The following is a 25,344-nucleotide window of genomic DNA, read 5'->3' as shown; positions in this document are numbered from 1 at the left end:
CTTGTAGTGTTGCTACTCTCAAGAGCTGATTAAAGGTGAAATTGATTTAGTTTGACTCCAACACTTTGATTTAGCAATCGGTCTCAGCCACTCTGCACATCTGCTTTACCGAATCTGGAAAATTCCTGAATGATCGACTGAAATATATAACAAACTAATTTGGATTACTGCGTATCGAATGGAAAGAAATTGCGTATATAATTGAGCGAGTGGCCGGTGCCTACACAAATTCTAGAATTTAAAGTCATGGAACTAAACTGTGTTTAGCCGGTCATGGATGGAAGCCGCTCTAAGCAATCTCAGCCATCTAATCGGAGGTCAGACGGACTGGAAGAGACAATGACGTGGCCGATTGTGTGACAAAAAGTGGTATACACAAATAAGGATTATGGTAGATGGTAGATATAATGTGTACTATGATTTTACTTAGATGACATGTTTGTCTCAGTGCAACCAAGCAAACAAGCAACCAAAGACATATTCTTGCACGCGAGAGCCTCACTAAGCCTTCATCCTGACCCAACCCTTTTTCAAGAAACTATTTTCACTATTTAGGTCCTATTTGGTGTAGTTTATTGTTCGACCTGTTACAGATTAAGCAGAAGCTGTGCCAAGAAGCAGGGTTGTGTAGCAGCTTATCAATGAGTCAAATCCAAGAACAAACAGTCAAATCCAAGAACGAACTGAGTAAGCAGAATTTGTTTTTCGCCAACTTTTTCAAAAACCAGAGTCTGCACAACCACACTCTATGCCAAACAGGACCTTAAAGCCCTGAGTTGTTGTTGGTGTTGATTGGTGGTAGGTTTCTGCTATCTCTGCCAATCCACTTTGCAGGTTTTTTTGAGGACTGATATCTGTATGCAACTCTGCATGTGTATGTGACAGAGAATCCTTTACAAATTCGTTTGCGTTATGATATGGAATTTGTGGCTTTAACTACAGGCACTTGACCAGTGGCACTAGTTGTTTCGACCAGATGTTTAAATGCTAGTTAAGCTGCCGGTTGTGTTGTGGATAGCTCCTTGTAATCTTTGGTTCTAAGCATAGTCATTTAAGTTCTGATTGGTACACAACCAAAGCACTGGGTGCTTAGTTTTGGTAGTGCTATCTGCGTGGTTAGAATTGACGTGTTAAAATCTATGTGTAATTTTTTGCTGAATGATAATGAATGGGTTTCTCATTATATAAAAAAAAATGCTTAGATGCTAGGTTCCCTAGCCAGGTGATTAGGTCCATAGCCTATAAACGTAACATGTTTCATACTTTTAGACCTCAATCCCCGTTCGATCATACTGAGAAATGAAGTAAGGTGGGACAGTAGTTCAGGCACAAGGATGATAATCCTTCTGAAGATTTCACTAAATACATCTAAAGAAGTAAGGTGGGATAGAAACTAATTTGTATCATACTGAATTCCACCTACTGGTGTTAAGCAAGCGAACACAATCGAGAAAAGCATACTAAACTCATATAATTCATGTCATGAATATATGAAAAGGTTCTCATAACTGGCAACCCAATCTAAGACAAATGATATAGGAAGAGGTTGGTAGAAGCTAAAAATCCATGGTAGCTGATACTGATTTCATGGTAGAATCGGTAATATACCTAGATAATTTACCTTGGCACGTTGCGAACCTATTGGCTGACCACACTTTGCCATAAACTGGATATGAAACCCTGAGTAAGTATACCTCTGAAAATGAAGTAAAAACGTAAGCAGCACGATAAATCTATTTTGTTTAAGGATGTCTAAAATTGATTTATGTGATCATCGTTAGAGGACATACAGATAGACACGCCACATGCAAGCAATAATGTTCCAAACAGCAATTCAAGAGAGCTAACTTGACTGTCATATATGTGCATTCGTTAACCTTAGAAGTAACATATTCATCGAAACATGTTTTGGCTGTATCAAAGTGGAAAGAAATATATTATGGAACAGATCAACAAAGCAAAACCGAAAGGCCCCAGTTGGCCCTGTTTTTTTTTTTTTTGACGATTGTTGTAGCAGCTTGTACACATGCATCATCTCGCTGTGGTCTTCGTCGTGAGGAAACGGACACATAGCAATCTAATCAAAGGCAGAGAAAAATTCTGAAGAAAAATGTAGAATATGAGGGACCATAACTCCATGCAAGATAAGCGCTACCTGGATCCGATGGCAGCAGGCCGAATCGTACGGCCAGGAGAAAAGCACTGTGGATGAACAGACTGTGAGGGGGGATGGAAGAGAACTGTAGCTAAGTCACCACGTTTAGAGATCTTTATTATATAAAATATAAGTCAACACGTTTAGAGGTCTTTATAGGTTCGGAATTTGGTGTTTCTACCTTTATTCTAAACGTCAACGGTGATTTTATCCTTTTTTTTACTTTATGTTTTTACCTGGTTATTTTTACCCTCACTTTGTAACTAAATGGAAAAAAAGAAAAGAAAAGGCAGGTGGACCAAAAGACAGCAATGCCCTTGGCAGTCGCACGATTCATTCGAAGTCGTAACACCGTGGTCACTGCTTAGGGTTCCTGGCGACGCGGCTGCCGGCGGCGGTGCTCCCTCTCCCCGTGGTGGTGGCCGGCGCGGCTCCCTCCCCTCCTGCGCCACCTCGCGCGTGCGGGCGCCTAGGTTGCCTTCGCGGGCGGTTGTCGCTCTGGTCCCCCCTCCCCACCGAGCGCCCGCCGTCGCCACAGATCCCCCTCCCCACCGAGCTCCCGCCGCCGCTACTCGAAATCCTAAACGAGATGGGCCGCCGCTCCTTCAAAACCGCTCTTCAGTACCCTCGCCGGGCCCCTCCTCTCTACCCTAGCCGCCGCCGCCGCCGATCGTTGTCATGAGCGGGCACGAGGCGCAAAACCCTCAACACGGGGGCAAAACCCTCGCCCTCGGCGGGATTGAGATTCAGTAACTTTGCCCAGTAAAGTTACAACGTAATCAGATCTAAAGGGTGTCCTTCCTCTCAGCTCATGGGGCCATCTGTCAGTCACTTGTTGGCTTTGATTTTTCTTCCCTTCGGCAGTTCGGCTCCATTCGCTCTCTCTCCATCAGCGCTGGCAGGAGCGGCGGCGCTCTCCCGTCTCGGATGAGGCTTCCAGCGACGAACTGTCAAAGCTGATGATGGAGCGACTGGGTCACAGGGCACTTCCTCCTCGACTTATGCATCGCGGCCGTGATGCGCGGCGCTCCGTCGGCAAGGACGGCGCGGTGGCGAGCACGCTTCCGGCGTACAGGACGGCACAGGCCTCGGGTTGCGGTGAGCACGCATGGCCAGCGCGGAGGGCGACGAGGCGAGCGTGCGCGACCAGCACAGATGGTGGCGCGGCGAGCTGGCTGCCAGCGCTGCGAGCGTGCATGCGTGGCCGATGCGGAGGGCGGCGCGACAACCTAGCAGCTCGCACAGAGAGCGACGCGGCGAGCTGGCACCTAGCACTGCGAGCTTGCGTGCCCGAGCCGGAGGGCGGCGCGACAAGCGGCCTGCGCGGAGAGCGACGCGAGCGTCCGCAGAGGGCAGCCAGCACAGAGGATGGCGCGGCGAGCTCTCGGCCAGCGCCGCGAGTGTGCGCAGCCCGGGCGCAGGTTGGCGCGACGAGCGGGCGGACGACGCGGTGAGCTCTCGAGCAGTGCGGCGAGCGGGGGCAGGTGGCGCCGGAGCTCTCGACCAGCGCGACAAGCGATGCGGGGCCGGCGTGGAGGGCGGTGCAGCGAGCTGGCGGCGGAGAGAAAGGGCTGAGATTGGCGAGCCCGCTCCCGGTGAACGTGAGCCGTGAACAGCCAGTAGTCGTGGGCCCAGCGGTCCTCCGGACTCGAAGAGGGCGTTGTGCGCGGCGACGCGGACGGAGGCGGCGGAGCGGGCTTGGTACGCCCGCTGCCCGGAGGAGCCGAGCTGTCCTGCGCCCGCCGCTCGAAGGAGGTGGTGGTCTGCAGGCCGCCTCCGTCCTCCGGGATGCTGTCGAGGAGCAACGACGGTGCGACGCCGAGACGCCGTCCCGCCGTGCATCCAGCGAGACGCCGTCCAGCCGTGCTTACCAACGGTGCGGGAGAGCAGAGCAGCCCGCCGCAGGAAAACACGTCCGTCCTCGCATGCTCTGCCGGGAACGCTACCGCCTACCGCATGGTGAAAACTCAGAGCCTGGTTGCGCCGCCCTCCGCACCGGCCGCGCTCACCACGTTGGCCACCGTTGCGCCGGCCACGGATGCTGGCCGCGAGCTCCCGCTCCGTCTTTGCGGGAGAGAAGCCAGACCCAGACTAAAAGCAGCTGCAGCCCTTCAATCTTGGATGAACGGTGGATATAGTAAGGGAAGTTACAGCGTGACTTGCCTAAGCAAAGTCACTCAATCTGTTGGCTTGAGCTTATTAACTACTTTTTAGCTATGAAACAGTATTTTTCTCTTACATCATTTCAACATAACCATCAGCACAAACCAAATTTTAGCATCATTGAACAGAACACTGAATCTGCGTCCCCTGGGCGCGGGGGGCAATACCCTGGGCTCGGGGGGCCGTACCACGGCGCGTCGACACCCTCCGCTTCTCACTTCCGACCATCTCGCCCCGCGTCTCCTAATGCCGCCGCGTTAGGGCAGTTCGAAGCCGCCTCCCATCAGTATGCGCTGGCGCCCGCCTCCAACCAGAACCCTTACACGCCGCAGTTCGGACCACCAGGGCTGTCGCCGTTTGCACCGTCCCAGCCGCCTCCTAGTGCTGAGTTGGTCAACCCCACCCTTCAGTTCAGACCACTAGGGCCGCACCAGGAGGAGCCGTTTGATCCACAGAATTACTCGGTGGATTCGCAACAACCACTGCCACTGCAACCATCGCCATCACCACTGCCAAGACCATCTTCACCACCGACACCAGCAGTGCCTTCATCTCCACCACTGTTGCCATCACCAATACCGTTGCATCCTTCGTCTCCAGGTAAGCGGCATTTGGAAGACGAGCATCATCCAGTTCCTAAAAGGATCAAAATGGTGACGTTAAAGGTGAAATATACGCCAGTGTTAGCTTCTTTGATGAATATCCAGTGACTGAATCATATAAGTTTAAAGTTGGATCTTCATTTGGTGATATCCCACAAGCTGACCATACAAAGACAACACACCTTGGGGCTACTGTGTTAGACGGATATGTTGAGTTCTTTTTTAAGTTACATGCAGAAAACAAAAGCTTTGGTGGCAATTTCGATGTCAGTGATATGCTCGTGTCAGCAGAAGATCCCTTGCATGTAACAATTAACAAGCATGCTAATATGAAAGCTTCAAAACTGAACATACACAAAGATTTGATGAAGCTACTCAATTCTTTCTCTAGTGAAGACCAGATATGGTGAAGCTGGAAATAGACCTGCATATGTTGATGATTTCATTTTTCGGGTAGAAGATCTATCTCCAGAGTCAGATGTTGAAGAAAAAGAAAGGGAGATACAACTTTGGGTCATCAGGCATCACCCTTTACTTATCGAGCCTGCTAAAAGAAGACTGCTACTTGAAGACTTCTACAAATTCTATAAAACATTGGATCATACAGCAGCGGAACAGCTTATTAAAAAGATAAACAAGTTCTGCCATTCTAGGTGGCATGTTTTCACTGCACCTAAAGATAAGTTCATCTCTGCTATATACTGGAAAAGGAAGCTAGGAAAGCGCCCACCAGATTATCATCAGATAGACTATACTGCAGATCCGGATCTTCTCGAGGAAAATCCTCAATATTATCCTTTTACCGGCGAGGATGGCTATCTTGCAGTGTTCCTCCACAATTTTATTGTCCATGGGCCAGAAGAAGCATTGGTATGCGTAATTTTATTTCAGGTATTACCTAAATAGTATTATAATTCATTACTCACAGTCACACATGTTCTTTTAATCATTGTAGGCTTATGGGATTGAACTGGAACTAATAGTTGCACATTACTTTGGAAAACTTTTGCCCACTTTTCTTGAGGAAATGTCCAGCGCCACAGACAAGCATGAAATGTAAGTGTTTCGTTTGTTTGCTTCCAATTTTTTTGGTTTTATTTGATTGACAATGTGCCATTTCAGGCTCAAGGAGATACTTACTGTGTATGCTGAGCGGAGATCTATCTCGCATAGAGCTCCAGGGTGAAGGATGGAGGACTGATCATCAACCTCCAGTTAAGACCTTTAAAACTTCTTCATTCATTTTTGAATTTAATGGTGCCATGAGCTGCTTGTGTTTGTATATTGATTGATGAACATGTACTAGACAATGCTTCATATTTTCTTCTGGTTTCTGTGCTATATCAGTATATATGAAAAATTTAACTAATTAAGCATCGCCAACAATAATACCTTTGTTTTAGTTGCTTCTGTGCTATAACAATGTCTGTCTTTTGTAGCCACGTTGTTCATGATGTACTATAATTTATTCAAGATCTTGTATGCAATTGCTTACGTGAATTTTTGTGTTGGTTCTAAGATGATAATGTATTTGTTATAAATCCTCAAATGTCAAGCCTTTTGTTTGATTTTGTTTCATGTATGTCCTAGTTTCCGTTTTGTATTGTTAGCACCTTTCTGATATTGTTTGAAAAAAAAGAAAAACATTGTACTATAATGACACGTGATTGTCATTCGTTTTGAAATGTCTGTATATGATTGCAGAATTAGTCCATTATTATTCCCTTGTTTAGTGCTACACTTACCCACCTCAGCCATTGGTGTTGCACATTTCAGGAATGGTTGCCAAGTTGGGTGATTCTTTCCTGTGGCGGGTTTGTTGCTCAGTTGGCGTCTTAAAGCCTTTCCAACTTGTTATTCACGCCGTAACTCCCTTAATTTGCCGAGCAGTGCCTGTGGTTTCTTTCCTAGAAAGCACCTGGCAACCTTTTGAGAAGACGCATACAACAGAGAAATACCTCAACCTCGGACCTTTAGGATTTAGTTGGGTAAATCTGCATTTTTTTTTTTACTTATGTGGTGCCTCAGCTCAGATGGGAAGCTATCCTCCATTTCTCGTTCATATTTGTTAGTGGAGTTTTTTTTTGTACTTATGCAACTTCGCTTGGATGATCTTAAGATACAGAGCAAAGATCTCCGGTTCAAAAACAAAAAAAGAAGAAAAATGAGAACATGCTTGTCTTTGTCCTTCCTTTGATTTCGATTTCATTGTTCTTTTCGTGTGGCATTCAAAGACAGTTTGCCTGTGCTTGCATTTTCTGCGAACTGCAAGGCATTATTACATACTCAACTGCAAACTGAGTGTTGCTTATACCAACTGAGTGGAGACACAAAAGCTAAAGTGTAAATTTCATCCATGCCACCGTTTCAGTGCACCTTTCACTATACCACCAGGCCATGTAACAATAACATGTGGCCTAAGGTCCTACATATCATTGTCACATACTAGTAGTAGAGATGGAAGGTGCACTTCAAATGGTGGTTTGTATGAAATCATTCCTAAGATAGAAATATCATTGCATCAAAATTACCTTCCACAGGGCAAAATCTGCAGGATTACGCTTTCTTGTATCGACAGCGACACGTTCACCAGCACAATGTTGATCCAACTTTCTTCCAGATAGAAGGAGATATTCAGGGAAACTATCAACAGAAAAGTCAACATCCCCTTCTATAGCATAGCCATGCCCATTCTGCATTATCTGTTCAGAAACAGATACAGAGCAGAAATAATTGTAATTGCTGAGTAAATAATTTCTTACAATACAAGAGATAAAAGGGATCACAATTCACAGTGCAATTTTGTAGGACCAGTGTAATATAGAGCAAGTTAAGCATAACTTTTCACTATGCTGGAAGCAGAGGATTTGGTTTTAGTTCTGCACTAAATTTTAAGGCAATGAGCTAGTGTAATCATCAGTGTTTCTTCTGTTCACAACAGATGCACAGTAGCATGGAGTTAGGCTACCGATTGGTGCTGTTTACCGCAATACTTGAACATACCTTGGTTATCAGCTCTATAATAAGCTCAATGTGTTCTGTTACACGTGGCTCATGTGTAGGAGGCAAGCACTGGAGCGCAGCCATATCAAGAAGGAATTCATTGATAAACCGGCTACTCAAACTTGTATGCGTTTCACCAGCTTCATTGGCACGCCTAATAATCTGTACAATGAAAACAAGATCTGGAGTCACTATATAGCATTAAAAGATAGGACAATATACAGCAAATATACACACACTAGAGAGCATCTGAATAGAAAGGGTAAATTGATAGCGCAATGCAATTCCTACACACTACTCCTTAGCTTGGAGAAAGATAAAAACCACACCATAATAAACCTAAAAGTTCCTCTTTGAAATATGCACACATGCAGAGGGCAACTTTGACACGGGTGATAATAGTCGATTTATTTTTTTATCTTTTCATTGCAAAAAATAGGTAATGCCCTCCTTTGTTAAAAGGGAAGCTGTTGAACACAAAACAAATAAGTATAAATACGAAAATTTCTCCTTTTGTTTATCAATTATTAAAGAGTACTGCTAAAATTATCTGGGCATCTATTACCTTATCATCGATGTCCGTAAAATTACGCACATATTCAACTTCATACCCCAAGAATTTAAGATACCTGCATAGAATATACAACCAATTATTTTATCAAAGCATAAGAAGAAAAATTAGAAGCACTAAAAGCTTCATAACACACCCTTTTCAATTCAACCTTAATACATGAAAAATTGTCTGGTGCATTGAAACAGTTTGATTTGAACAATAATAGAACTGCTGTATCACTACCATGCCATTAGCTGATCTCAACATGTTCCGAGTTAGGCAGATCGCGTATTGAATACATTGGAGTAATTTATGCTGATGACAAAAACGAAAATTCAGTGCTGGAGGCCAACAGTTTACTGTCCCAAAAAACAACACGGCAACACACATCCGTATATCAGAGGCAACTAGGGACTAATGCAGACCGGTACTCAGCAGTCAGCACTCAACCGGAGAGCTGCAGGCAAAACATAAACCCACAACACTACACTGAACCCGCAACCATCACTTGATAATTTCGCGAGAGCATACAGAACAATCCAACGTACAAGCAGCGAGAGCAGTAGAAGTCGACTCAATCACTAATGACTAAACTCGAGGTACTCACAGCTTAAAGCACCGGTTTCGGCATACTTTAGGAAGACAGAAACCGATCCCACCAATTGCGCATCTAGGAAGACAGAGGGGCGCCAGATCCGAAGGGACTGGTACCTGTACATCACGTCGAAGGCGACGTAGGCGCGGGCGTGGCCGACGTGGCTGAAGTCGTAGGGCGTAACGCCGCAGACGTACATGCCGACCTTGCCCTCCACCCGCGGCTGGAAGGGCTCCTTCGCCTTAGTCATCGAGCTGAATAGCTTCAGTTGCAGCTGCGATGGAGGCGGCGGCGGCGTCGGCTCCGCCATGGGTAGCCTGGAGAGAGGTGGAGGCGCAAAGCCAAGTGTATTCGCGGCGACGGTCGAGAATTCACGGTCGACGGGGCTGGAGGGGAGGAGAGAGGATTTTGCGGCCTGGCCCCTGTCTTTTTGGTTGTGCCTGGTGCCCGGATGAGCAGAGTGGGCTATGGGCCTATGGCCTATGGCCCTAGCGCAGTAGCGCTATGCTGCGAATCTTGCAAATACGACCCCGTTTTCATTTTGGTAAATATTAAAAGATTCCTTGTAAACCTTCTAGCGTCTTAAATTGTAGTAACTCGAGTTTTACTTTACTTTCACAATACATTTTCAATGCCATCCAATTTTCCCTGAAATAATATCAGAAGTGCTTATCACATCTCAAAGGTAAATTTAGACCCAGGTTTATAACAAAGCTACAAGTTGCATGATTTTAGAAAGTAAATTTAAAATCAAACTCTTAATAGATTCGGTGGTAAAATATGATGACCATTTTTTCTGTACCTCACTTGTTCCTTTTTTTTGACTTATTACTTATTTCACTTGTTCCCTGACTAGACCGACATCCATGTTCAGCCTATAATAATCTCAAAATGTAAGACATCACATCCCAAAAGTGGCTAGATAGGACATAATTTTGTTCCAAGTCAAAAATTTTTGACAAGGATTATAAAATTATATTAACATCTGTGATACCAAGTAAATATACATATTTTATGGTGGATTCAGCGAAATCAAACTGATGTCATATGTTAGTAGTGTATTTTTCTATAAACTCACTGAAAGTTTCCGAGGCTATGCCTTCAAAAAAGTTTGAGAGGTTTGGTTAGCAAAAACAAAAACCACATTTCGGGGGTGTGCGTGGGGTGCGTGAGTGTTTGGTTTGTGATAATCTTGTTCGTTGGTTGGTTTCTGGGTTAGTTTAGGTTGGCTGGTGCTGGTTTATTATGAGAGAAAAATACTATTGGCTGACTGGTTTGGGCTGGCTGAAACCAACCAACAAACAGGCTGAATAATTATAATTATGCTTATTTTCCCAACTAGGTTCTCGAACAATCATTAGTTAAGCAAATCGAAATTCCGATCACCGCAGCACCCAACTGAAAAGAGCGTGGCTTTTGCTCCAGTCATAAAATTATCTCGACCGATTAAACGCATAGCTTAACAGCAAGAAATTCCACCAGTGAGTCGAGGATCGCCGGATGGATGGAGCCGAGAGCTACCTGTAGAGCACGTCGAAGACGACATAGACGCGGCCGTTGCCGATGTGGCAGAAATCGTAGGGCGTGACGCCGCAGACGTACATGCTGACCTTGCCATCGACGGCCGGCTGGAAGGGGTCCTTCCTCCTCGTCATCGAGTTGAAGAGCTTGAGGTACGGCGGCGTCGCCTTCTCCGCCATGGCAAGTCGCTGACCTTGCAAATCCCAGCAACAACAGCGGGTAAAAGGACAGGTCACAGGTGGCGTTCTCTAAACCCTCTTGCGAAACTTGCAAAGTGAACCCTAAGATTTACTAGACCCTCTTTCTCATCTCATAAACTTGCAAAGTGAACCCTGAGATTTAGACCCTCTTTCTCAGTTTCTCATCTCATCTCATTGATAGAATTCCTGTATTTGGAAATTGGAAGGAGCCAAAGAGCGTTTGCTCTACGAATTCCTGGTTTTTTTTATTCAAAATCAAGGCCTCAGATACAAATCCATTCTATCGAAACATTCCACGTAGTGTAGTGTACGTTCTGTGTTGAAAGTGGGACTGCACTACCAATTCTTGAGATATGCCGCAACACATTCTGTCGAGTACTCAGTTTTCAACATGGATAGGGCATAGCAAGACTGAAAGCATCGAACTCTAGTTCACCGCATATACAAGTCAGATTTCACTCCATCAAATCCACATCTAATATTCAATATTTCAACCGGTGCCGCATCTGACATTCTAACCCAATTGAAGTAATTGCCGTGCCAAGGAAACAAGCAACAGGTGTAAGCGAGATATCAGTTGCGGAACAGCCGCAATTTGAGCCCCCCAAAAAACTTCCAGTGCTTGTATAAAAGGGGTTTCGTTCACATCCCGATTTCCAGCGCTACCTCTATTTCTAGTTAGCAATCCTCCCGCAGTAGAACCAAACTATGGACAACTTCCTCATTAGATAGATAATCTAAACTAGTGTTTCATATAATCACAATGCTTTGGCATGAGCTGAGAAAGCTCGTCAGTATTCCATCCCATCCATGCTGCCCATTGCTGATGCACTGCTCTCTCCCTTGGGGATCTCAACAATGACAGATTCTGTGGTAGTCAAAAGAGATGATACACTGCAATATGAAAACAGAAGGGGAAAATGTGTCATGGTCCCATGGACATAAGAGGAGGAAAATATATATAGATAGACTAAGCTCAAGATTCAAGAAGCTGCTTGAATCGTGTATGCAACAATAAAAAAAATTGCAGCAAATTCTCAACAGTCTAGTAAAGGATGCAACTATGAGTTACGTAACACTAAAAGTAGTTCACGTTTGACCAAGTTTCTAGTAAATAGTATTCGTATTTATGGCTCCAAATCAATTTATTATAAAAATACATTTCGTAATTAATCTAATGATATTTATTTGATATCGTAAACATTAATATTTCTTTATCTATAATTGGTCAAACTCGAGATACTAAAACGTGATACTATGCTAGAATTGCATTCTTTCTTGGACAGAGGGGGTACTTCAATGCAGCTTGACTATCTTGCTGAACTAAAAACATTCAAGTATACAAATGAAAAGTAGAGAGAGGACCTTGCAGCATCCAGTAGGGCTGTTCTAATCACTTTAAGCGGGTCGATGATACCAGCCTTCACCATATCCACATATTCACCTGAGTTGGAATATCAATTTGCATAACCAATGTTTGAAACATAACACAAACTTAGTTCCTAAGCCCCCGATGGGCAATATTGTCAACTTTGCACCCTACCTTTAGCTGCATCATAGCCTAGATCAGTGTTCTCCTGTTCCAAAAGCTTGCCAACAATAACAGCCCCTTCTACCCCAGCATTTGAAGCAATAGTATGCACCGGGGTCTGCAAAATCCTCCAATCATCAGATGACATGAACATGTGAGGAAAACCTCAAAAGAAAAACAGAAACAATTTCTTCAAACCTTCAAAGCATTTTGAATGATTTGGACACCAATCTTTTGGTCAAAGTTTGCAGTCTCCAATGTATCCAGGTCTTTTGAAGCATAGAGAAGAGCAACACCCCCACCTATGTGTATCATAAACAAATAAGATTTTCAGCCATGGTGATATACTGACACATGCTTAAACCAGAGAGAACTCAACAGCAGAGCATCAGCATGGTACCTGGCACAATACCCTCTTCCACTGCAGCTTTGGTTGCATTTAGTGCATCCGTCACTCTATCCTTCTTCTCACTGACTTCCACTTCACTTGCTCCACCAATCTAAAAGGAAAGATTGTAATAAAGAATGTTCACAACAGCAATCCAGGGAAGTAACCAAAATCAATATATAATGCTAAAATGCCATCAACACTACAATACCAAACTAAAATATCTACCGGATAATACATACATCCCTGGCAATTTAGACAATATACTCCCTATGAACCCAAGGTTATAAATTGATCATTCTAATATTGACATCAACATTATGGATGTACATAATTTAACATCAATAATAGTTTTCACCTTTAGAACAGCAACACCACCAGAAAGCTTTGCCAATCGCTCTTGAAGCTTTTCCTTGTCATAGTCAGAAGTGCTTTGCTCAATCGCAGATCTCAGCTGTCAAAAAAAAAACATGTTATGGCTAAAAGTCAGATGATGCCCAAATTGCCTCATGGAAACTAAGCAGATAAAACGAACATGCTCAGCTCTCTCTTCAATTGCCTTCTTATCCCCAGCTCCATCAAGGACGACAGTGTCATCCTTAGAAATTGTAACCTGCATTTCAAAAAGTTCACTTAATAAAGAAAAAGAAATAGTTCTAAGACATGAACAGAACCACACAAGTCTTCTGGAGGTATCAAAAGCTCATGGCTATAGTTCAATCGTGTAATCAACCTAACTAGATCACAAACAGGTATTTATTTTATACTGTCAATAGTTCAGCCTATAGGAGCTGAGAAAAAGTGTACAGCCATCAAATGACACAGCCTTTACCTTCTTGCAAGTGCCAAACATCTGAGGCTCAAAGTTCTCAAGGTTCATCCCAAGTTCTTCAGTTATAACCTGGTTCAATGTGCAAAAAAAAAAGAAAAGAAAGAAAGAAAGAAAGTGAACAAAGATTTGAATATATGGTAACTATGGCATGGGCAAAGAAATAGAGTTGTGACAGCGACATACTTCCCCCCCAGTAAGGATAGCAAGGTCCTGTAAGTTGGTTTTCCTGCTCCCCCCAAAACCAGGAGCTTTGACCGCACAGACCTGTGGTTCATGTAATTAAATAATAAAGCTGAAAAAAGTACTAGCAAGAAAGCATAAAAAGAGCTAAAGCCAACCTTAACACCTCCACGAAGCTTGTTAAGAATCAGGGTACCCAACGCTTCACCTTCTACATCTTCTGCGACAATAAGCAGAGGTTTTTGCTTCTGATGAAGCAGAAAATAGACCATTGTGTGTTAGATTGCAATAGACGTCACAACAAACCAACATCAGTCATAAGCGTGCAAGAATTAACAATCAAACAAATACCTTCATAGCTAACTCCATCACTTTGGCCACGGAGTGCGCATTTGATACTCTTTTGTCGTGTATCAATATCAAGGGATCATTTAGTTCCTACAACCGATAGGATTAGTCAATCAAATAAAAAATAAATAAAAGACAAAACAATTAGAGCAACAAGAACGCAAAGGAAATACTTACACATTTCTGGTTCTTCTGGTCGGTAATAAAGTACGGAGAGATGTAACCTTTGTCTAACTTCATGCCTTCCACAACTTCAAGCTCGTTGTAGAGAGTGTTGCCATCCTATCAAGTAATTCATGGATCATAAACAAATATAGGACACTGAAACAAATTCCCAGATGAGAAAAAATGACACAGAATGCTTCTCCCAGCATAGCTAGTTTCAAAAACAAATTTCTTAATGATAACAATCCCTTGAAGTGTACAGAAAATGCAAAATATGTCCAAATTAAACACATTAATAACAACCTAAGTTAGGTATGGGACCGCAAGCAATGGGAGTGTGTAAAATCAAATTTGGAACCCAAAAAAATGTAGCAGAACTGACAGTAAGGGGAACACATCCAAAACTATGTTGGTCTTAAGCTTCACCCAACACTTTTTAAGTGTGATTATTAAAAAAAATAAACAGATGCATTAGACATGGTAAGTTCTTTAGAGTACTTACCGCAATAGTGATGACTCCCTCTTTACCAACCTTCTCCATAGCCTTTGCAATTAGCTCACCAATTTCCCTTTCCCCATTAGCCGATATAGTACCCACCTTTGAGTAATAATAACAAATAAATTAGCACAAATGTCTTAGAGATAGCAGAACAAACATATAAAAAAGCTCTCTAGTTCCTTGACTTGTTGCAATCCAAAAATTACCTGTGCTATTTCCTCTGATGTACTAATCATTTTTGCCATGTTTTTTAGGTTCGTGACAACAGAATCAACAGCCATTGAGATACCACGTCTCAGATCCATGGCATTCATTCCAGCGGCTACAGACTTGCAACCCTCAGTGAATATAGCCTTTGTCAGAACAGTGGCACATGTAGTACCTGAAAGTGTTTGAACATTAAGCGAACTTGAAATGAAACCCATGAAAGATATTATACTTCACCCTCAGTCAATGGTCTTCATAGAATGTATCTGAATGGAGGAAACCATATAACAAGACAAGACTTTTCCATAACAATGCAGTAGCCCAAAATCAAGACCGATGCAATATGCAAACATAAAATGAATCTGTCAATAACTGAGTCTAACAAATACATCAAAATACATAGGCAGCAAGCAGAACTTGAACTAAAAGAGCTTTGACATATTAGTGCATATATATTGCTAGTTCAAACATTAGTATAGTATGTTGCAGTGCTGCGAAGACAGGTCAATAGAAAATCCTAAATTCCTAATCAGTGTAAACTTGACAGGCATATGAATAGAACTATGCCATACCATCCCCAGCTGTATCATTGGTAGCATTAGCGACCTGCTTCACAAGGCTTGCACCAACGTTCTTTACTCTGTCACTGAATTCAATGCTCTTGGCAACGGTCACTCCATCCTTTGTAACTTTAGGTACACCAAAGCTTTGCTCAATAATAACAGTTCTTCCCTGTAGCATAAATAAATTGGGCTCAATAATGTCAATTCAACAACCCTAACACTGTCCAGTAAAAAAGTTAGTTTTGTGGGCCGGTACTAAGAAAAATACAGTGAAGCCCTACCATGGGAAAGTAAAAGATCCAAATGCAAAGATAAGATCATCCAGGTAAGCTAACTACTTGTGATATCATCGTAGCTATTATGCTAACATATTTACATGTAAAGATCATAACTGGTAATATGATACAGAACGACATGAACTCGATAAGATCATAGATCTTGGTAATTCACATATGTAAAGTAGTACATGAACAAAATATATACAGCCACATTAGCTAGTATAACATCATTATGCATAGAAAAAGAGTCCAACAAAACTGAGAGTAGTGATTTGTGCGATATGATACAGAATGACACAACTCAGACAGACTTGCAAAAAGGGTATATACCTTAGGGCCCATTGTCACTTTGACAGCGTCGGCCAATTCTTCAACACCCCTCAGCATCAAGGCCCGGGCTTGGACACCAAACTTGATGTCCTTAGCAGCATAGTTCCTGCTCCAGGCCAAGCTGCTCGCCACCTGCTCAGCATCACACCAACGGAGCACATTAGCACAAGTCAGTCATAAATCAAATCTAAATCAAACGACGAAAACCCCTTGACGCCCAATACAGCAGGTTAATATTTCCGATCAGTGATCTGCTCAGGGCAAGGACGCTCCAAAGCACATGATCGGGGCCAACCAAAAACAACACTAAAAATACCACTACTGCCTGCCACCAAATTCCTCACCTGGCGAGCGCTGCTCCCGGCATGCCTGCACCAAAAAAAAGCAAACCATACAGTTTAGCGACACGACACGATTGATTACTCCAAACCCCAGTACGGCACGAGAGAAAGCTCGCGCAGCACAAAGCAAGGCACGAATCGGCTATCTCACCTGGCCTTGGAGGCAAGGCTGGCGGCCGCGCGGTACATGGCGACGGACGAGGGTTTTGCTTCAAGTTCAGCTCTTGCTCTGGTTCTGGGGTCGAGGAGGGACGGCGAGGCGGAGAAGGGAGGCCGATTGGCAGAGCTACTTGGGGAGGAGGAAAGAGTAGGGGAGGGAGGGAGGAGGAAAGGATGTGGGAGGGATTTGCTGTGCGGGGGTTTAGTAGGGTTTAATAGGGATGAAAACGGGGATTTGCTGTGCGGGGTTTTAGTAGGGTTTAATAGGGATGAAAACGGATAAGATACAGACGGATATCACCGATATTACATTTGTTTTCATATTTCTGTTCGGATTCGAATTCGAATACGGATAGTGTCAACTATATCGGATAGGATACGATTGGATATCGATATCATAAATATGTGATTTGAGTATTCGGATACGGATATGGTATCGAATGTTGGATATCCGGACTCGGATATGGACAGATCTCAACCCCTCTAAACAAATTCGGTTTCAAATACGTACCGTTTTCATCGCTTTAATAATGCCCGTCGTCCGTCGCAGTTTGGTCTCGTGGGCCGCAAAGCGGTCGAAATGGGCCGAAAGAATGGGCCATGTGGCGTGTCGATCCATTGTCTGAGAAAGATGCCGCCACGCGGAAACAGAAATCACCTTTTCACGTGGGGGCTTATCTGCAAAAAGGATCTCCGATTCACACCTCCACCACCTGCCGCGCCGGCCGGCGAGCCTCTTCCTCTTCCTCCGGTCGCTCCCCTTCCCCTCGCATCTTGATTTCGATTCTCTGGTGGCTGGGAGAGCCTGCGAGAGGGTGACAACCGGAAAGATCTGGGCCACGGCAACCGATCTCCAGCGCCATGGGGTTCCTCGAGGACTTCCAAGCCAGTGAGTGCTCTTCCTCTCGCTAGGGCACGCACGACACGCCCGCCTGTCTAGGTCACGGGCTTCCTCAGCCACACCGGATTAAAATTTTCTTGTATTTTTAATCGGGGTTTGGTCTAGAAATTCCGGATACTCGCTGATTGGACATGCACGGCTGATTTTAGGGTTTCATGATTAAATGATATTGAAATGACAATATGCTTGAAGACATGCTAAATGAGTGCTAAGACTAGGCTTCGTGCCTAGCTGCATCATAGTTACTATGCAATTTCTCTTGTTGGAATTGCCAGTGGTGTCTATTTTTTGTTGGCAACTTGTACACCCATTAGCTTTCCTTGATGGGAATTGCTGCGAACAAACATTTCATTGTTAAACGTGAACTTGTTAGTTTTGATTAACTATTGCAACCATGTGACCCTTTTACTTGTATTCAATTCTGTTTTATTTGGACATTACTTCCATGTTTCCTTGCACCTATTGATAAATTGCAATGTGGAAAGGTTGGTACGTTGGTAGTAGGTAGTATTATTTTGCAAGCGAACATAAGAATGGCCTTATTGCAAATCTTAGTATTTTGTTTTCTTGATTTGACTTATCCTGTCAGACAGTAACATTACCAATAGGTGCAAATTTATTCATTGATATCATATATACACACATTATTTCATTTGACTACTCTCAGGTGTTGAAGCATTGCCATCTATGCTGCATCGGAACTATTCATTAATGCGAGAGTTAGATAAAAGTTTGCAAGGTATGGCAGTTTTGACTTGTGAATCCTATTTTATTCTATTGAATCTCTTCTTCTCTTAAAATATATATGGCAAACTAAACCTGAGAACAATAATGGTTGAGTGTCCCATTGCATTAAGAGGATGTGTCTTGTACTTATTATGCATGCAAATGGATTTCAGTTATAAATTCCCATTTGCTATACTGCTTTCTTTCTGATTACATGTGCAATATTTCCTTTCAACACATAGAGCCACAAATATTCGGTAGGATTGCAGCAATTACATATCATGTTAAATGACTGCTTCTTTTGTTTCATCTCCCAAAATTTGATGAATGTCAGTGTTTATATGGGCTGTCGCAACATATGTCAACCTACAAATTGTGGCAAATGAACTTTTTTATGGGATATCTTAAGAAGTTAATACACATAGCATTGTCCAGACAAACGCACTGAATTGATAGTTATTAATGTTGTGGTTACTTAAATATCTACTGATTTTATTTCTCTGAACAGGAAGTCCAATCTTTGTTTGACTTAAGCTTTTCAGCTCTTCAGCCTGAAAATAACCCCCTTCTGTGCTTCTCATTAGGTGTGCAACTAGAAAATGAGCAGCGCTGTCAGCAAGAAATAGAGGACATTAAGCATGGACTTGAATCTGGAAGTATTACATATGACCCAGCAAAATTGAAATTTTCTGAAGAAGCAATCGAGGAGCAGAAACACTGTGTTAGAATTGCTGACGAGAAGGTGGCTTTAGCCACACAGACTTATGACCTGGTAAGTGTCTGTTAATTATAACTCATTCACGTGCAGTAAAATCCACTGCACCAGGAGCATCTAATTCTTGCTCTATGTTTTGGTGGAGGAATGGGAGAGAACACAGATAAACTTAATTCTCTCCTTGTTTAGTTCTTTGTAGAAGAAATGGAAACTAGTACAGTATCGATATGAATTGTCATTTCAATTATTTCTCTTTTTCATCATTTATGGATTGTTAAATATCAGTTTGTGCTAGTGGTTTCTTTTTATCTCTACCCAAATGGAAAGATTGGCTGCCAAGTTTGTTGTTTATCTATATTTCATTTATGCCATCTTACCTGCAATAGTTCTCGAGGTTCCATGTAACAGTACACTACACACAATTTTGATTAGATTTTTCAATAACTTTACATTACTAGTTTATGGTTTGCTAGGTTCTGCTGCATAATCATGCCTCATGACACCTCTGCGCTGTTGCTAAATTGTGAATGTGCGGGATTTTGATTATGCTGATCTATAGGTCGATGCTCATATCCAACAGCTAGATCAATTTATGAGGAAACTTGAAGAAATTCGGCAAGGTATGGAACTACCCTTTGCATAAAACATTGGTTGTTTCCGAATAGTGTACTTTCTGTCCTCCTTTTGAGTTACATGCCCACTGATTGCTCTTTTGGAAAGAAATTACTGATTACCTGTATACCATGCGTTGTGATTACCAGAAAAAGAGGCAGCTGCAGCTGTTACTCCAGGGACTGCTGTTGCTACTACTGCCACTTCAACTGTGAATGTCGGAGTGACAACTGCTGATGCTACTCCGAAGAGTGATCGATCTGGCGAAAGAGGCAGAGGGGGTCGGAAGAAGTATGTTTTGCATCTGGATAAGTTCAGTCCAGCAGTGTTTTTCTTAGTCTAACAAACTATCCCAACTCCTGTTTTAGGTTTAAGGTACCTACAGAGCAGCCAGTGCCACCTATTGATTTAGAATTGCCTGTGGATCCTAACGAACCTACATACTGCCTCTGCAACCAAGTCAGCTATGGTGAGATGGTGGCATGCGACAATCCTAATGTATGTGACACGTCATTTGTTTCACTGCTGTATTCCAGTTTGACGAGTTCCATTTTCGTGTCCATGCTTGGTTTATTTTATTATCACTTTCATATCCATTTGGCAGTGCAAAATCGAGTGGTATCACTATGGCTGTGTGGGCGTCAAGGAGCAGCCCAAGGGAAAGTGGTATTGCCCAAATTGCATCGGATTCCAGAAGAAGCGAAAAGGCAAGTGATATGCAGTCCACATGCTGCTGTGCTAGTGTCCTTGCTTGTTAAATGTTGTTGATGTTGGGTAACAAATCTAGTAGTTCTTTGTGACAGTGCATACCTTGTAGATCCAGTGTTCTGTACATGTTACTCCTTTGATGCTGAGGAAGTAAGGAGTGCTCTAGACCTCTTAGAGTTTAGGACCATCGACAATGCAATGCAGACGGTGTGTAACTTCATTGCCTTTTTGGCGGGGTTTTCATTCTGTCCCTTGTATGGATTTCACAATATCATGTCTCTTTTCTGGTATCTTTGTGGAGTATGCTTTTCTTTGCGGTGGCTCTTTCCGTTGAATTTTCGCGAGCTTTTGTGGGGTTCTTGTGGAAGGTCTACTTTAGCCTAGACATGAGCATGGGCTGGAAGCCTGGAACAAAGAAACGCCTGGTTTCTTTTGGGCCAAAATCACCTAGCTAGGCCTGGCACTGGGTTGTTCTAAAGGAAAGAGTGCATTGACCTTTTATCTACAGTACTCTTTAACTCCACTCAAAAAAAATCTACTCTTTAACTTTTGGAATTTGCTCCTTTGACGGTTTTTACGCGGTGTTTGGGACTACTCTGCTCCCCTTTTTGCAGCTTCGCTTTAGCTCAGTGTTGCCGAACACCCCTAGCTTCAAAAGCTCCGCTACAAAAAAAAAAGGTAGAGCTGGAGGTCAACTCCACGTTTTTTTTAGCATCTCAAGAGGTATTTCAGTTTTTTTTAGTTTTGTACTCCCACGTGAAGCTGTGGGGTAATTACCCACCTTGTCACTCGTTAATCACCTTATCACTTCCATCTGATCGATCACTTCCATCTGATCGACTCCCCTCCTCTATACGCATGTGTGAAGGCCGTATGCACCCATCTGGTAGCCCTTTGAATTAATTGTTTATTTTGCTCTATGGTAGCCATTTGGAATATTTATTATGTTATCTGTCGGTACGAAAAGTGACCAGCTAAATATTTATCGTTTTGTCGTACGTTGTGATCGGATGTGGCCTAGTACTCAATGACACAGGGTTTATACTGGTTCAGGCAACGTGCCCTACGTCCAGTTTGAGTCGGTCGGTAACTTTATTCCTGAGCCCAGGTGCTCGAAGTTTACAGTGGGGTTACAAACGAGTGGGAGTAAGATGGGGGGTGTAAGAGGTCCGATCGGACTCTGGACTGAAGGGTCGAGAGTGACGGGAGCTCCTACGTGCGCTAAGTATTTGAATGTGCGCTCTGTGTAGCTTTAGAATGTCTAAAGCTAGCAGAGAGTGAGTCGGAATGATTCGTCTGTTCGATCGTTAAAAAATTGATCCTCTCCGTTGATGGGAGAGGGCACATCCCCTTTTATAGATGAAGGGGACGGCCTTACAAATGAGAGAGAGAGTGTGTGCTACCTAGTCTTGTTGTCCACGTCGTCGGGTACCAGACGGTTTGCGGCCCCACAATATTGTTGACGTCCATATGCATGTAGTTGGTTCCATCGTATTCTTCTAGTATGGCCAATGTCGACGCCTACCATACTGTAGGATAAATATCGGCGCCCACAACAATGTTCGTTGTTCTAACATGTCTGGAAGGTTATAAAGTACTCTTCTGACATGACCTGGCAGTACTATTCTGCAGGTGTACAGGGTACGGTCCTTGGTATTGCGGTTGACTTGAGCGCCCCGTCTTACTTACTCCGTCTGATTCTTTGGGTCCCTACCGAGCAGGCGTCCTCGTTCGGTCGTTTCTCAGTCGGCTCCGACCGCGCCGGTCGGAGAAGAGTTGTAAGCAGAGGTTCGGCGTACTTCCGCTCGGAGAAGCGGGTCGGAGTCAGAAGCGAGCATCGTCCCTTCCTTAGCCAAGCCTTTCGGTTGGAGAGGCGGATCGGAGTCGGAGACGAGCGTCGTTCCTTCCTTGGCCAAGCCTTCCGGTCGGAGAGGCGGGTCGGAGTCGGAAGCGAGTGTCGTCACCTCCTTGATCAGGTCTTTCGGTCATAGACTGGATTGCTCTTCCGGCCTGTCGTTAGGTATCTGGGCCGGCCCAGAAGTTACGCGTCGTTCGCAACGTCGTCTGCTGGGCCGAGCCTTTGCTAGGAAGCAAGTCCATTAGGGACTCCGGGTTTATGAACCCGACACTGTCTATATGACATTTTCTATACCTAAATGTACGCGGATTTGGAATGTGTATGCCCAATTTTTTTTTCCAGCGTGTATGCTGATTTGCAATGTGTATGCAAACTGTTTTCTTTCTACATCTATGCAGATATATGAAAGAGAAAGTGATACTGACCGTGAGACCGTTGTTTAATTTTTTATATCATTTGTTTTATATTTTCTTAGAAAATATTAAGTGCAATTTTAATCAGGAGCATAATAGTCCATTTCCATACAAACAACCCATTCCTGAAGCTAGAGCTAGGCTGGGTGCCAAACAAACCATCTACTGAGCTGTTCTATGGTGGAGCTAGCGGAACAAAACTGAAAAAATAGGAATAAAACAGTCCCACCCTTAGAGTAGGTATAGGCGCCACATCATCCACAAGGAAGGTAAATCGTACTGAGCTAATAGTTGGGGCAGGTCGATTAGACTTCATCCAAAAAAAAATATTGTTTTTTAAGTTATCCAAGTATGTAAAAATCCTAAATCTAATTTAATCTTAGAAATTTTGTTTTACCTTGGAGAAATCATTTTTTGTATATTATGGTGCATAGTTTGGAATTATTTAAATATTATATGGTCTTCTTTTGGTGTTTATCTATTAGTATATGTTATCGGTATCTATTATAGTTAGGTTGTCTTCAACCGAAGACCCTTTATGAAATCCAAATCTAAAATGGGTCTTCAACATAATACATATAGTCTCCAACAGAGTACCTATATCGAAGACCCATTTTAGGTGTCAGAAGAAGTATAACCCAAATCTGGGTATCTTCTCTCCTGGAGACCTATTTGCAGAAAGAGTTGTCTTGGGTCTGGTTGTCGGAGAAGACCAAAATTATGTATTGAACCTATTTGCTTGTAGCGTTACCCAAAGAACGAATGAATCTTGTATTTTGGGATCACGGTTGTTGGAGACGGTCTTAATCTATGTTGACGACCTAGACCACGTACAAATTCATCTGACTTAGTGACAACACGTGTGTCATGGAACCGTCTCATACTCTATCCTACGGAGTACTATTTAATGCGAACACTTGTCACTTGTCATTCTTACAATATGAGCGCATGTATACACACTCATCCCCTGTGAGTATAAATCATGAGATTAACAAAGTCACTATAAATATCTCAACGATGATAGATCGCGATATTTTGTTAACTTATTTTCACATCATTTTTTTTTTGTTGCATTGTATCAATTTTGTATTGGCAATTCAAATGTCACCGAACATTAGCTAAAATAATATTCAAAATCATTTGTGGAGATGGAGCAAATTCGGGCTGCCTTAAAAATTAGACTAACGCGGCATCCCATCAGCTCGAACTATTTTTAAAATCGTTGGTGAGCAAATCCGGAGGGCTTAAAAGTCAGAGGATGTTATGAAACTGATTTTCTAATTGAAGGAGACAAATAACGATCGCTGCCACGAGAAAACGTATAACAAAAGGGAAAAAAAAAGAAGATGCAAAGAAGAAGTGCAGGTAAAATAGAGGAGCTCGTGCGTTCTTCTTTTTTTCCCCTCCCGGCCCTGCCATATCGGGAGGGGTGGGCCCAAAAAGTGAGCTCTCGGAGCTGGGGCGCTCTGCAAAAAGGTTGCTCTGGCCTCTGGCGTCCGGGTCTGCAGGCGCAGCGATGCTGTGTCGCTGGCTCGCTGCAAGCCTGCAACGACGGAACGGAGGCACGGAACAAGAAAAAGAGGCCCAGCCCGGCAGCCCCAGCGCCCCCAGCGGTAGGAGTAGCCGACACGGCCACACAGGCGAAAAGGCACCGTGCAGTACGTGCAGTGCAGCGACCGCCGACCGGGCATGCCAACACACATTTCACTGCACATGCAGCGAGCGCCGAGCAGCAGCAGCAGCCGCGAATTTGAACGCATCGGTTCCTGCGCGCACCACACCACCTCGCGTACTACAGCAATGCGGCAACAGTAGCGCCGCAGCAAAACTGTGCTGTGCATGCGCGATGCAATGCTCCACGCTGTTGCGGCAGTGCCTCCCGGCCCGCGTCTCTTCACGGCGCTGTTCGCCGCCCGTGAACACAGCGTGCTCGAACTTTTTCAATTGCAATGAGGACCGTGTGTGGATCTTCAAGGAGCGCATGCAGCGTTCGGTCGCCGTCAGGATATTCCACTATCCACTCCCGAGCCTGCCATAGTGCCATGCTCATGCTCGTCCCATGGTGGCGACGCGTAGTGCGCTCCGCTCATGCGCTGCGTGTCGTCGTGTGTTCCGTACCGTTCATTGTTCATTGCCCCCTTGTCTCTCACGTAGGAATACAGGGACGGAGAAAGACGATTTTTGTTTTGTTTTTGTGACGGTGGCATCATGCTACTAGTAGAGTAGTACATAGCTGCGAGCGGCTTGCTTACATTAGATGGACTGCTACTAACAGACGACGCGCAACACGCCGGTGGCAATTGCATTTCGTATACGGCATCGTACTCGTACATATGTGACGGAGACAAGGCGATCCGGATCGCTAACCTGCCAGACAAGCAACTCCTGGCGGCAGATCCTTACGAATCTGGACCGCCGTGTGTCGATACCATGAGATCTCGTCACACCACTCTCCTCCTTTCGGTAATTCTTTTTCTTCCATTCCGAATTGAACTAATAGGATCTGCCTCCGTCGACGGTCACCTGTCACACGTGTTCGAATTTTACACGTTGCTTGACCCTTCCCGCCCGTCCACGCTCCAGCGACGTCATCTAACACTCTTGTAGTAGTAGTACGGTTCAGAATTACACTACCCCCATCCAACGGCCACCTGCAATCCTGCATGCGCGCGCACCGCATCAGACACGGACGGTAACTAATTAAACTCATTTTATTTTAAGTTTTTAACCCCTCCTCCGCGCCGTTAATAATCGTGCAATCAAGTCGCGCTGCCCGCTCTCCTTCCTCCCTCCCATCC

The 25,344-nt window shown here is 43.9% G+C and overlaps 4 protein-coding genes across 4 annotated transcripts; 2 read left to right on the top strand and 2 right to left on the bottom strand.

Moving 5' to 3' along the window:
* Positions 1 to 2,256: 2,256 nt before the first annotated feature.
* Positions 2,257 to 9,628, bottom strand: LOC136535706 (cysteine--tRNA ligase CPS1, chloroplastic/mitochondrial-like). Its single transcript, XM_066528079.1, has 5 exons — positions 9,188 to 9,628; positions 8,489 to 8,552; positions 7,924 to 8,085; positions 7,452 to 7,622; positions 2,257 to 4,954 (listed from the first exon to the last, which is right to left on the bottom strand). Exons 1-5 carry the CDS (start codon positions 9,379 to 9,381, stop codon positions 4,730 to 4,732), a joined length of 816 nt encoding a protein of 271 aa, XP_066384176.1. The 5' UTR covers positions 9,382 to 9,628; the 3' UTR covers positions 2,257 to 4,729.
* On the top strand, positions 5,152 to 7,107 carry LOC136513666 (uncharacterized). The gene is made up of 5 exons (XM_066507631.1): positions 5,152 to 5,186; positions 5,292 to 5,790; positions 5,876 to 5,976; positions 6,043 to 6,134; positions 6,697 to 7,107. Exons 1-4 carry the CDS (start codon positions 5,152 to 5,154, stop codon positions 6,104 to 6,106), a joined length of 699 nt encoding a protein of 232 aa, XP_066363728.1. The 3' UTR covers positions 6,107 to 6,134; positions 6,697 to 7,107.
* Positions 9,629 to 11,354: 1,726 nt separating the features above from the next.
* Positions 11,355 to 16,775, bottom strand: LOC136540675 (chaperonin CPN60-1, mitochondrial-like). The gene is made up of 18 exons (XM_066532682.1): positions 16,606 to 16,775; positions 16,458 to 16,482; positions 16,114 to 16,245; positions 15,515 to 15,674; positions 14,942 to 15,117; positions 14,739 to 14,834; positions 14,249 to 14,353; positions 14,075 to 14,161; positions 13,882 to 13,971; positions 13,727 to 13,807; positions 13,544 to 13,612; positions 13,247 to 13,324; positions 13,070 to 13,165; positions 12,724 to 12,823; positions 12,522 to 12,625; positions 12,336 to 12,441; positions 12,158 to 12,236; positions 11,355 to 11,686 (listed from the first exon to the last, which is right to left on the bottom strand). Exons 1-18 carry the CDS (start codon positions 16,641 to 16,643, stop codon positions 11,584 to 11,586), a joined length of 1,725 nt encoding a protein of 574 aa, XP_066388779.1. The 5' UTR covers positions 16,644 to 16,775; the 3' UTR covers positions 11,355 to 11,583.
* A 499-nt stretch (positions 16,776 to 17,274) lies between these two features.
* Positions 17,275 to 20,565, top strand: LOC136540674 (PHD finger protein ING1-like). Its single transcript, XM_066532681.1, has 7 exons — positions 17,275 to 17,502; positions 18,182 to 18,253; positions 18,825 to 19,012; positions 19,515 to 19,575; positions 19,717 to 19,858; positions 19,936 to 20,065; positions 20,172 to 20,565. Exons 1-7 carry the CDS (start codon positions 17,475 to 17,477, stop codon positions 20,280 to 20,282), a joined length of 732 nt encoding a protein of 243 aa, XP_066388778.1. The 5' UTR covers positions 17,275 to 17,474; the 3' UTR covers positions 20,283 to 20,565.
* The last annotated feature ends 4,779 nt before the right edge of the window (positions 20,566 to 25,344 follow it).

This window comes from Miscanthus floridulus, chromosome 2, assembly GCF_019320115.1.
Source record: "Miscanthus floridulus cultivar M001 chromosome 2, ASM1932011v1, whole genome shotgun sequence".
Classification (NCBI taxonomy): Eukaryota; Viridiplantae; Streptophyta; class Magnoliopsida; order Poales; family Poaceae; genus Miscanthus; species Miscanthus floridulus.
The sequence above is the reverse complement of the archived record's forward strand: the minus strand, read 5'-3'. Positions and strand labels throughout refer to the sequence as shown.